Here is a 13,263-nt window from a genome sequence, read left to right as displayed (position 1 = left end):
CCGGTTCCCTGCCGGCCCGACCTCCAGGGTTATAATGTGGTGCTCTAGTGGCCGCCAGACTCATAAATGACCTACTTGGTGTTGATTAATATATTATTCACTTCCGCAAAATTTTATCATTTGATACCTTGACATGTGTTTTAACAACCTGTAAACAAAAACTATGCTTGCATATATATATATTTTTTTAACCTTTATTTATGCTTTTATACAAACAAGTGAAGCAGTACAATAAGATCTTGCATTTGCAGACTCATACATTTCAAATGTCTTATTGTGTCATTCTTAATGGGTATTTTCCACCTTCCAGAATCAATCAGTACAGAGTCATTAAGTCACATATATGTGCAATTGGTAGTCCGCCTTTTACATATAACAATGATCATGCTTTATATGTCAATCAGATTTCTCACCCTCTGGTTCTCCCGTTTCTTTCCCTATAAGGTATTGTTTGTATACCTCCCAAAATTTCGCTGGCTTATTTGTGGGGGGAGTAGCTCACTGTAATTATCTGTTTGTGTGTTGCAGTATGCCATATCTCTGTGCCATTCATCCACTTTAGGGATCGGTCCACAGTCCCACCGCATGGCGAACCTGCGCTTAGCAAGCAACAGTCCCATAGCCACCAACTTGCGAACAGTTTTTGGTAAATGGTCATCCCATCCCACGAGTGCTAAGAATGGTCCAGCATCTATTGGTTCCCCAACCATAGCCTCCAGCTCGTTAAAAACTGCCCTCCAGAAGATTTGTATTTTTCCACACGCCCAGGCCATATGTAGGAAATCAGCCCGTTCTATTCCACATCTTGGGCAGTTCACGTTATCGCGCAAGCCATATCTATGTAGTCGGAGTGGGGTGTTATATATTCTATGAAGGAATTTGAAGTGGATGAGTCGATGTCTACCATTTAAAGAGACAGAGCGTGTTTTAGCACAGCAGTAGCGCCATTGTGCGTCTGTGATCTGTACACCCAGATCTCTTTGCCACTCCAATCGGGCTTTTGAGAGCTCATGAGCTCTTGATTCCTGCATCAATGCATACAGACCGGACACCAAACGTCTCGAGCAACTCCCCTGCAGGATCAAAGCGAGTGAAATGACTTCGGGGGGTTCCTGCATGTCTTTGCCTAGAAGTTGTGCTAGTGCATGTCGTGCCCTGTAATACTGAAACCGGTGCTGGGGTGTAGGTTCAACGGTTTCATTCCTCACATGTTCCCAGGTTTTCATTCTGTTGTTTTCAAATAAGTCCCCCAACGTGTTAATACCTAGTTCGCTCAGGGTGCGTATCAACTTACTGTCGCTCCAAAGTGGAAACCAAGTACAGCAATATAATTGCACATGTGGGGAGTATAGCATAACTAATCCCCGTTTGTCCACAATCTCCTGCCATGCCTTTGCCACTGAGTCCAGAGAGGCCAATGTTCTATATTGCCTGCTCGGGGTGTGATATAGCCCTCCCTGCAAAGGGGTCAGCGAGGCCAGCTCCCTTTCTATCCTAAGAAATGGGGTGTCTTCTGGTCCGTGAAGCCAAGCCTGCGCCACCGCAGCACGAGCCGCCACACTATCGGCCTCTAGATCCGGGGCTCCTAGTCTGCCTAGTACATACGGTAAAGTTAATACTCGCCACTGCACTCAGGGTTGTTTGCCTGCCCAGGCTAGTCTTATCAGGAGTGATCTTAATGTGGCAAAATATTTTCTGGGCAGTACCATCTGAATATTCTGAAATAGGAAGAGAAAGTGAGGCAATACCACCATTTTCATAAACGCTACCCGACCAAGCAAAGATAATGGGAGTCGAATCCATCTTTCAACATCAGTTGCCAATTTAGTCATCGCTGCATCGTAATTATCCTTTGCTATAATGTTGGGATCAGTATGTACCTTAATTCCCAGATATCTAACTGACCCAGTTTCCCATTTAAGTGGAAAACCCACCTCCGTCTGCACTGTGGAAGGAGTCAGCGGAAACATCATTGATTTTCCCCAATTAACTTTGAGACCAGACAGTGCGCCATATCGCACTATTTCTTGGAGCATCGGAGCAGCATTGCGTTTTGGATCTTTGATGTACAGCAAGGTGTCATCTGCGTATGCTGAAACCACAACTGTGTAATGTTTAAAATTAAGGCCACGATGACCATGATATTCCCTCAGGGCACAAGCCAGAGGTTCTGCCGCCAGAGCATATAATAGGGGAGAAAGCGGGCATCCCTGCCTGGTGCCTCTAGTGATACCCAACGTTTCCGTTACCGTGCCATTAACCTGGACCCTAGCCCGGGGATCCCTGTACAATGTGGCTATTAGGTGCAGAAACGTGTCCCCCACTCCGAACCGCCGCAGTGCAGCCCATAAGAAGTCCCACTCCACTGAATCAAACGCCTTTTCCACGTCTAAAAAGACCGCTACAGCTTGTATATCGGGGTTAATGTTTTGTATGGTGCTAAATAAAGTGCGTAGATTCATAGTTAGATTACGGCCGGGGACGAATCCTGCCTGCTCTGGTTTTATCAAGAGGGTTAACACCCTGGCCAGTCGGTCCGCCAAGATTTTAGCATATATCTTGACATCTACATTCAACAACAATAGCGGCCTGTAGGAGGAGCATTGTTCAGGTGGTTTCCCTGGCTTAAATAGTGTGATTAACATAGCTTCCCGCATCGAAGGAGGCATGCATCCTTCCGCCACCATCTCCTCAAACACCTCTTTTAGGTGTGGAAGTATCAAAGTTTGGTATGCTTTGTAGTAATGCACAGTCAAGCCATCGGGGCCTGGGGCTTTATCTTCAGCCATACCCCCCAACGCCTTTGTTATTTTACCCAGTGCAAATGGTGCCCCCAGAGCCTCTCTATCGGTATCCGACAGCTTCGTTAATACAATGTGTGTGAGATACTCTTTTATAGCATTAGGTTCAGGGGCACCTCTTGTAGTGTATAAAGTTTGGTAGTACTCACGAAATCTAGCAGCTACACTTTCAGGATCACCGATTATGCTACCATCGGCAGCTACAGTTTTGCTAATTAGATTGGTGCTTCGACTGGGGCGGATTAGATTCGCTAAGACTCTGCCAGGTCTGTCACCCTCCCCATATGCTCGGGCCACAGCATACTTCCCCATATGTCGAACTTCAGAGAGGGCTGTCTCTTGAAATTCTTGTACCTTGGCACGAATATGTCCCAATGTACACTTATCTGCAGTGTCGCGATGTTCTTGCTCTAGTTGGGATAGTTCCCTTTCGAGTAGCTGTAGACGCTTTCGTATCGACCGGAGTACACCTGCATGCTTGGATATGGTGATCCCTCTTATGTACACCTTAAATGTTTCCCAGACAGTGCTTACTCGAGTGACCGACCCTTTATTTAATTGGAAGAATTCCTTAATTGCATTAGCCAGTTCCTCCCTGAACGCAGCGTCTGTCAGTGAGTATGGTGGGAACCTCCAACAGAACGGTGGCTGTGGAATAGGACCCACCGTCAGCAACATTGGGACAGGCGAATGATCCGAATAGGTTAGAGGCCAAGGCACTTCGGGCGTCACTCTATGTGACAAACTGCAGGAGACCAACCATAAATCTATACGTGTGTACAAGTTGTGAGCTGTTAAATAATGAGTGTATCCTCCCCTTTCTGGGTGCCTATCTCTCCAAACATCCACCAGTCCCATGACGACCATTATGTTTAGTATTGCGCGTGCAGAAGCAGCCGGGACTCTGATTCTACCCCCGGATCTGCCTAATGCAGGAGACAGCGAGCAGTTAAAGTCTCCGCACCAAAGTTGTGGACGGTCTCCACATTTCATTGCCCGCGCCGCTAGGTCTCTGTAGAAATGGGGGTCGTTGTAATTCGGTCCATATATTCCTATTAGTAAAAAGGTTAAAGCTCTCCCTTTACATTTTGCCGCCACATATCGTCCCCCAGGGTCCACTTCCACACTCTTAAATTCAATGGCAGATGCACGGGCGGCCCACAATAGGACACCCCTAGAGTCAGTTGTGTAACCTGCAGCCAAGGACTGCCCTTTCATTCTGCGGGGAGTGAGCATAGCGCTGCCTGGGGCCAAATGTGTCTCTTGCAAGACTGCAATATCAACCTTGTGTCGAAGTAAGTATGCAACTACCTCACGAGTTTTACGTGCATCATTAAGCCCCCTCACATTCCAGGTGATTAACCTAAGCCTATGGCGACCACTTTGTGAGTCAGTAGCTGTATCTTCTGGAGTCATCTAATTCTCTTAGTTGATTTTTTAAACCCGATTGTGTATAGTACACGTCTGCATTTTGTCTGCTTCGTTTTATACAACTTTCCAACCATACTGTTAAAACAACTTCTACCCTCCCACCCAAGCTAGGCCAAACCCCAACCTGCCCATCTGCTTGTTACTTTCTGTATCCTCCCGCTAACTACCCCAGTTAATACAATCCCCATCATTGCTATAAGTGGAACACACATGAAGGCGGATGTTGCTTCGCCTTAACAACAATTCTGTTATATCGGCTACCGATATATGTTTCCAATGGACCATCTCCACGTCCCGGGGTATGTCATATCTACTGTGTGAAACGCGTGTGGTTAATCTCTACCCCAGATGACCTCAAGATTTGTTATTATGATTGATAACCTCGTGCCTCAGATCTGCGCTCATAACCAACACCCCTTACGCAGAGTTAGTGTTCTGATCAAATCTTAACAGGAGAGATTTTACAGTCAAACCCTACACATTGATTAATTGTCCGCTGGTTCAGCCGCCGGAGCGCTCCTTTTATCTGCCAGCTTACGACTCACATATTGTTCCAGCTTTTTATGATCAGTAAAAAAATTGTGTTTCCGTCCACATCTACTCTCAATTTGGCTGGGTATAACATTCTATAATCCAATTGCAGTGCTCTTAGTTGTTTCTTCACTGGCAGAAATTGCTTCCTCGCTTCCTGTACCTGTAGTGTGAAGTCTGGGTACAATGAGAGGGTCATACCCTCATATCGCAAAGTTTTCAACTCCTGTGCTCGCCTCAGCGCCGCATCCTGGTCTCTATAGTTCAACAGCCTCGCTATCACCGGGCGAGGCAGAGCACCAGGCGGAGGCCTGTCCGAAAGCGATCTATGTGCTCGTTCCACTACGAAAAACGCTGAGAAGGTGTCCCGACACAGCAGCTGTATCAGCAGGCTTTCAATGAAGTTCTCCATGTTTGCAATTGAAGTAGACTCCGCTATTCCCACAATGCGAAGGTTGTTCCTTCGAGAGCGGGACTCCAAATCGTCCATCTTATGCCTAAGAGTACCCAGCTCCGTGTTAACCTTAAGTTGTCCGGCGGCTAGTGCAGTTTGTCCATCTTCCACTGCCAACACCCACCTCTCCGCCTGGTCCAATCGCTCCTTCTGTTTATCTAGTCGCTCTGACATCCTGTCCATGCGGTACGATAGAGAGTCGATTTTGCCATCTATTTGGGTTAGACTTTGTTGCATAGCTGTCAGAATGTTTTGTAAGTTTTGATCTTCATGAGTGGGGACCTCTGGGGTCCTCTCCGGTCCAGACTCTGTGCTCTCTTCCGCCTGGATTATCGTTTTGCCCCGCTCGAAGTGTAGTTTGGGCTGAGTTTAATCGTGTTTCCCCATGGTGACAGGTATTAGTTTCCCCTCCGTGCGGTCACCGCTTCTATCGAGGTTCACACCACAGGGTTGCTACCACCGATCAGAGGGCCAGGATCGGATTTGAACAATCGAGGCACGCTTCGCAGCAATCAGTGTCTTCCTGCCGGTCACTACTTTCTCTGTGACCCACCCGGGGTCCGGCAGTAGTCAGCGCGCTAAAACCTGCATGCACAGGGGCTCTCCTTCACTCACTCCGAGCCCGCTCTCTAAGTTACGCCGGTCAGCCCAGTAGTGTCATTATTTGTCCCCACTCATCCACATTTCCGCCTGGCAGCTCAACCCGGCTCTGTTCTCAGAGAGAACGGAGGGTCCCCGCGCTTCTAACCGCCTTGCTGCCGTAGTCTCACCTCTGGGTCCTTTCGCGGCTCCCCTGTGCCATTTCGCGCAGTTGTTCCCACCGCGGCACTCCGATGCGTGCGGCCTTGCCTTGTTGTCCAGGGACGTCCCGAGCCACACCCCCTCTCGGGCTCCGGGTGCAGCCGGGTCTACCCCAAGTCTCTGCCAGGTCTCTCTCGCGGCGCGCTCGCAAGCGGGTGACAGCGCGGTTACGTTCTCATCAGGCCTCGGTCATCCGGCCCCGGCCTATGCCCCTCGGACCTCCGCGCGGCCTCACGCTCACACCGGACCCTACCGGAGCCGCCTGGCGGTTTCAATCTTCTCTACCGTTGTTTGCATTGTGGTTGCCACTTTAGGGAAATCAAGACATCGGGTGTGGCCCACAGGATTTTATCAGGATAGTTAGCTAGCCGGCGGAGCTCCGCTACAGTGCGGCCATCTTGCGGCTCAGCAAGCTCCGCCCTCCAACTGTGCTTGCATGTTTAACAGCTACAGCCAACATGTGTTTCACAGACATCACTTTTTCTGGGCTGTAAAATAACACAAAACAATAACCATCCCTATCAATTTAAAAATCTTAATTTAGCAGACTAAAATTCTTTATTTAAACATTCATACTACAAAATATTAAAAAAGTGCTTATACAATCCTGCATCAATCAGAAAGGCTTCTTAGTGGGCATGTAATTCAGCAGGTTTAATATGGCAAGGTGTGATTACTTTTTGTAAATGTTAACAATAAATTAATCAGCACCAAGAGTATAATTGTATAGGGTATTACTTCAAAAGGAAAACTGCCTCCAGTTTTCTACTGACTGTTGCAAATAGCCAGACCTCTTGGCTTTCCCAGTGCTTGTTAAATACCTCCCTTTGTTTTAATATGTTGCCATTTTGCATCATGTGAGAGGTCATCAACCCTTTAAAATGTGGAAAGTGTGCATTTGATTTACAACATGTAAAAAAAATCTAAATGTTCCTTTATCAATTACACTTGTGATATCTGCTTTATTGCTGCTTTTGCAGGAGGGTGTTTTAGTGCACTTATAAAACTATATCATTATCACCACAAACCACTCATATCCATGCAAGTGCGCCTACACTCACGTCCCATGACACATTTTCTATCAGTATCACTGGTAAGTTTATTTGCTATAGTTTATCATCACTGATATTAACATGATGAGGTCCAAATTGCATAGCTTCTGAAGAAACGATTGCATTCCTTAGTGTGTTTGTGTGTGTGTTTTATGTGTGTGTGTGAGAATATTTGTGGCTCATATGTGACATGCTGTTTGGTATCAAGTTGTGAAAGCGGGCATAGAACTTTTCTTTGCACAATGTATTTATTTTATGCCTTCTTTCAGATGTACAACTTTATTTTCTAATTGGTATGGCACTCTGGCGAGAGTCTTCATTGTTCTATATAAGAAATCAAATAATTGCTTGGCATACACTTAAAGTCAAATATTTAGATACATCTATATAATAGCAATTGGAAAGTTTGGACCACCACCTTGACTGCAAAGTAGGGCAGAACACGCCTTTCCTATGATGAAGTGACATAGTTGCCTATGCTTAGTAGCCCACCCTTATTATTTTTCTAGGATTTATTCCCTTCTTCTAGGTGCAGCTTTATTGTCCTGTTCTCGTATCCTGGGCTATAGAGTATTATTAAATGATGTCTAGAGTCTGGTTCTTTCCATGGACCATGGGCCTTGTGAGTCTGAGCATCCAATGTCCACTCTTGTTGTCTCTTCTATATTGGCTCGCTCCTATAAGTGGGAGCTGTGCCCTCCCAGTAATGGCTGAACCTGCCTCCTATAGGTGTTGAGGAGAAGATTGCAGGGATTGAACCGACTTAACTCCCATAAGCAAGATAAAGACCAGGTCGAGAACGGGGAGGAAAAAGGGTGTGTGGCGCTATCCATATAAGCAATAAACTCAACAGATCTATATGATCCTGAACAAAAAAAGAATTGCATATATATTTGTTGTTAAATAAAAGTCATTCACCAAGTTTGATTCAACTGTTTGAGAGTGCCATTCATTTTTAGGCTTTCCAGCAGACACTTATACAACAGTACAACTATCTTTTTGTCCTTTATAGAGTTAAGCTTTTAATGAAGTGCGGGTCCCTTAAAATGTCAAAAGAAAACTAACAGGGCAACCTCTGTAGATCGACCTCCCAGGTCTTCTTAACATCAGTTATCATAGTTGCCTGGAATTATGTCGTTAAAGTTATTGTTCAGATTAGGGTACTTTTTAGATTATATTTGTGTTGCACTGATAGCCTTTTTTGCCACTGACTGAATACTTTCTTACACACAGGATTATCTAGAAAAGAAAAGAAAACTCAAAGGGCATGATACAATAGGTAATTCCATACAACCCTCCCTTGTTGTTCTGTCTTAAATATATTAATATATTATTTATGTATTTGTCTTAAACGCTGCTGTATTGTGTCTAAATATATACAGTGTTTTATGTATAAGATTTCTTTTATGTTTTTGCTCAAATCCTGTCATAGGTGTACAGCTTGGAATACAATACATTGATAATTTGGTACTTCTAAGTCACATTGGCTCTGTGAAATTAACTAACATATTAGTAGGTTACAAAATGTGGAGATCATAAATATCTACAGTTTAGTTTGTACCTTACAAAATAGTATGGTGGTGGGAAACAGTAGTGGGTGTCAATTTTCTACTACTGCTTACCCGTTAAGCATGACTTTGAAGTATTAATGTGTTTTATTGTAGACATGTATGCCCATTTTACCTTGGACATATAGGGGGTCATTATGACCCTGGTGGAAGGCGGAGAAGCGGCGGTAAGACCGCCAACAGGCTGGCGGTCTTTTTTTTTTTTATTATGACCAAGGCGGTTACCGCCATGGTCATCCACCGCTTCTCCGTTCCGCCCGGCGGCCGTCACTATACCGCCGGTGGTATTTTGACCCGGCTTACCGCCGTGGATTTCCTGCGGTTGGAACCGCCATGAAATCCATGGCGGTAAGCACTATCAGTGCCAGGGAATTCCTTCCCTGGCACTGATAGGGGTCTCCCCTACCCCCACCCAGACTCCCTCCCCTACACCCCCCACCACCCCTGCCACCCCCCAAAGGTGGCAGGGCCCCCCTTCCCACCCCGACCCCCAACATCACAGAACACACACACACACACGACACGCACGCAGGCACCACCAACACACACACGCACACACACCGACATACATGCCTACATCCACACACACAGTCAGACACGCACACCCATATACAAACATACACGCACACATCTATACAGACATACATACATGCACTCACACACCCCCTCTACATACACAGACGCACACCCCCATGCACCCACACAACACCCCCCCACCTCCCTCCCCTAACGGACGATCGACTTACCTGTTCCGTCGATCCTCCGTGAGGGGACGGGAGCCATGGGGGCTGGTCCGCCGACACCACACCGCCAACAGAACACCGCCGCGCCGAATCACAGGATGTGATTCGGTGGGCGGTGTTCTGTTGGCGTGATGGTGGAGGTGGAGCAACCTCCACTTCCCCGCCGCCCGCCAGTATGGCTGTTGGCAGTTCTCTGTCCGAAAAAGGACGGAGAGCAACCAGCAGTCATAATACGCCGAGCGGCAAACCGCCACTACTGGCGGTCTTCCTCACGGCGGTACCTCAGCGGTCTTGTAAAAAGACCGCTGAGGTTGTAATGACCACCTTAGTGTTCTTTTATAGCATTGTTAATTGTGGTTTGATTCCTGGCTGATTTCTCCTTTATTCTACTCTTTGGCAGCAAAGCAGTCAGTCAGAGACCACTGAAGCAAAACAACAGTCATTTTAAATATGGAATGGATCCACAGTCTATGGAATGCTAGAAATTGAGAAGCTGAGTATCAGCATTGAAAAAGGGTGCTTGTCCTTTCAAATGGAGTTGGGGTGTATGTTGGATTTTTTTAGAATAATTCTCCACAAGCGTTTTACATTGTGTGATCATAGAGACATAAATGGGAGATTGCCCACTAAGTAGCAGAAACCGTGGCTTGTTTTTTTTCTAACCATTAATGGAACCGCCCTGGGCAGGTCCCCTTTAGCCTCTTTGGTTTCCGACACAGAGCAATGTGAAGCATACAAACTACGGACTGGCCTGTTCCTATATGTGAGGAAATGCAGCTTATTATATGGCATAGTTGTATGACATCACCTTGTAGTAATCTTACAAACCTATCTGGGATCCAATCAGGTTTGTTTCTAAGACCTTACCTCAACCCTGGGTAGCTGTGGCTTTGAGTAATCAGGGTTTGTCAAGACCTGCCAACTTAAACATAGAATTTGCCGTGTGAAAGGGAAGGCGATTTATGTTGAGAGCTACCTTCTGAGGCATGTCTGTCCGCTTGTCTTGCCCCAGTTGACCCCCTGCCCCTCCAATAAAACAAAAAACAAAAAAACATAGGTTGCTGGGGCTGCAGCTGATGTCCTGGGGTGTTTTCACACATCTTAATGGACATCAGCTGCTTGCAGCCGCTAAAGAGGAGCTGAAAATCCACACTTTTTGTGTTTTCCAGCTCCTCATTCCTGCCACCATGTAATTTTGACTCTTCACCGGGTGATCTTGTGAAGAGAGCCAAAATCATGCGACACACGGTGGCACTGTGTGAGTTGGCAGGTCTGGTTTATCAAAGGAACATGTGCAAAGCATTTAGAATTACCATAACAGCTGAATAAGAGAGAAACATGACATAAAAGAAATCTGACACCAATTTATAAAAATGGATCTTATTGTTATACATTTTAGACACCAAAAAGAATACAATCCACCAGAGGGTTCTGGAGATAAAAACTATCAAGAAAATTGTAAATTACAACTTTTCACTCCTATCACAAATGACAATGGGAACTACTGGAGTTAGAGGTCACTTTGAAAACGTTAAAAAACTTTTGTAAAGTGTTCGGTTACTCCAGCCCACTTAGGCTTAGCAGGACAGTTACCTTGCAGTCAAAGCAGTCTCCAGTCCAGCTCCAGGCTCTATGAGCGAGCCACCATAGACCCCAGTGAATTGATTCTGATGCAAGGGATACAGGGTTCTGTTGCTGCTATAGGATGCTGTGGATGCTCATCTGGTTGACAGAGGTCTTCCTGGGCTATCCCTCAGTCCACAAGCCTGGTGGGACAACTTTGGTCACAGAGGTCACTTTTCCTCATAGTCCGGGTGAGGTCCAACCAAAAAACAGATGCCCCTGGTCTACTGGTCTCCTGTTACAGAGAAATCAGTGGTTCCCTTTAACTGATGCTAGTGTCCATCTTGGGTGACCAAAATTCATTCAACTACTCTCTCGAGTTCAGCAGACTCAGTTGCAACTTTTGAGTATTGGGACTCAGTCTCCCATGATGTGCTTCAGTCGTCAGTGGCGATCAAGAGTTTGTGTCTATCAACTTGCTAAGCTAGGCTTTTTCAGCTTCTGTGGCCCTGGAACAGTAACAGGAAATCAGCCAACTGACTCTTGGAGTTCACCTTTTCTGTCTGGGCTCAGGGACGACTTTCCTCAAGGAGGGCATGACAGGCACAGTCCTCTCTTCGCTAGCCCAGGGATCAGCAGGTGCAGTCCAGTTTTTCATGCAGCCCCTCCTCAGCGGGCTCAGGGAACAGCAGGGCAGTCCTTCTTTAGTCTTACCTCCAGTGCAGATGTGATCTGAGGTCTGGGTGCCAGATTGCTAATTTTATGCCCTCAGATGCCCTCTGGAGATGCAGTGACAACTAGCCAATTCGCTAACAGGTTCTCTCCCGCTTGATGATGACTACCTTTAAAGTGTGACTGCTGGCTAACCCAGAGTGCATTATTTTGCCCACTCTCTATATGGCAAAATCCTTCTTTCATTGTGTGGAGCTTTTTTAGCCCACTCTAGAGGCGTGTTTACCGGTGGGCTACAAGCCTATGGGAAAACTGGTTTGGCAACAGTTTCTCCCTCTCTGCCCCTGATGCCAACCTTTTTACCAGAACAAAAAGAGCAACCCCTCTTGTGTGTGTCCACTAATTGCCCTTCAAAGGTGGCTTCCCCTTTAAATCTCAACTTTTGGGCTCACACCCTTTTTGGGCTTCCTACCAGGGGAGGTAACACTTCTTCTAGCAGCAGGCTCCAATTATGTCCTTTCCTGCGAGTCATTCACACATCTCCACAGGAGGGTATAAGGTTGTCTCACGGCCAGCAATTGTAAATGGACACTGGAAAACTTGGGCGACAGAGTAGCAACTTTCTAAAGTTGCCTTTTGCTTAAAAGTTGCATTACATTCGACTTGATCATCAAATCAGGTTGAATGTAATGATTCCTTTGATACCTTGAAGTGCAAACTTTAGTAGTCCTATTCAAAACTTAGCACAGCTGAGTGGTCAGCATATAACCCTGTACTTGCCAATAGGGCTACTAGCTTTTCTACAGGAAAAAACCCCATCATTTTTGGGGTTTTACTGTTAAAACATACAAAAACATGTCCGACTTTTTATTATACAACACCCTTCCTTAGGGCTCAACAGGCCTATCTTAGGAGTGACTTGTATATATCTAAAAAAGGAAGGTCTGGACTTTGTCAATAGGTTAAATAGCAACGTTGAGTTAGCAGTTCAAAACACATTTACTAGTCTGGCTGGGAGACATGCTTTAACACTTATGATGGCATAATAAGTGCTGCAGTCCATGAGGGGCACTTTATCTTGCATGCCCTGGACACTCCTGGTACCATATAATAGGAACTTATAAGTAAATTGACTCATGCTATTGGGTATAAGCCAATAAAACATACACTTTTAAGAAGTTTCAGAGCACCGGCACTTAGGTCTGGTTAGCAGGCCACAGTGCCCTCTTAGACTCTTTACACCAGTACCTAATAGTCAAAAAGTAGGGGTGAACCTGCAAAAAGCCATTTCCTCACACTATAGGAGTCGGATCCATACTGTTTTGCATGTGGGTGGTTTCTGTGTAAAGTAGCACATTGAGAGAAAAATGATGAACTGAAATTCAGCCTGAGCGTTCACCAGTGGCTGAGAATAATTTAAGATTCCTTCAATTATTTTGTACATTCTGGCAGGAAACACTGTATGTATAATGGGTATGCCCAGATATGAGTCATGTGCTCATCATGCCTTAGAACTCAAGATGCACCTTACTGATGAGGCCCAAGTGTGCTGGAACTAGTCTGCATTTTTTTGTGTTCCCTTTCTGAGGGGACTCTGCCTGGTCGTTCAGACTCGACTGTTCCTATCCTAGAAGAGCAAATACGAAT

The 13,263-nt window shown here is 45.9% G+C and overlaps 1 protein-coding gene across 1 annotated transcript in view; it reads left to right on the top strand.

Annotated features, from left to right (window-relative positions):
- Positions 1-13,263, top strand: part of LOC138295758 (N(4)-(Beta-N-acetylglucosaminyl)-L-asparaginase-like) — a 307,883-nt gene that overhangs the window by 151,275 nt on the left and 143,345 nt on the right. Inside the window, exon 4 of the mRNA XM_069234263.1 lies at positions 8,304-8,349. Coding sequence (XP_069090364.1) covers positions 8,304-8,349 — 46 coding nt within the window. The remainder of the gene's footprint in view (positions 1-8,303; positions 8,350-13,263) is intronic.

Source organism: Pleurodeles waltl, chromosome 5 (assembly GCF_031143425.1).
Source record: "Pleurodeles waltl isolate 20211129_DDA chromosome 5, aPleWal1.hap1.20221129, whole genome shotgun sequence".
Classification (NCBI taxonomy): Eukaryota; Metazoa; Chordata; class Amphibia; order Caudata; family Salamandridae; genus Pleurodeles; species Pleurodeles waltl.
Note: the sequence above shows the minus strand (reverse complement) of the source record. Positions and strands in the feature narration are given on the sequence as shown.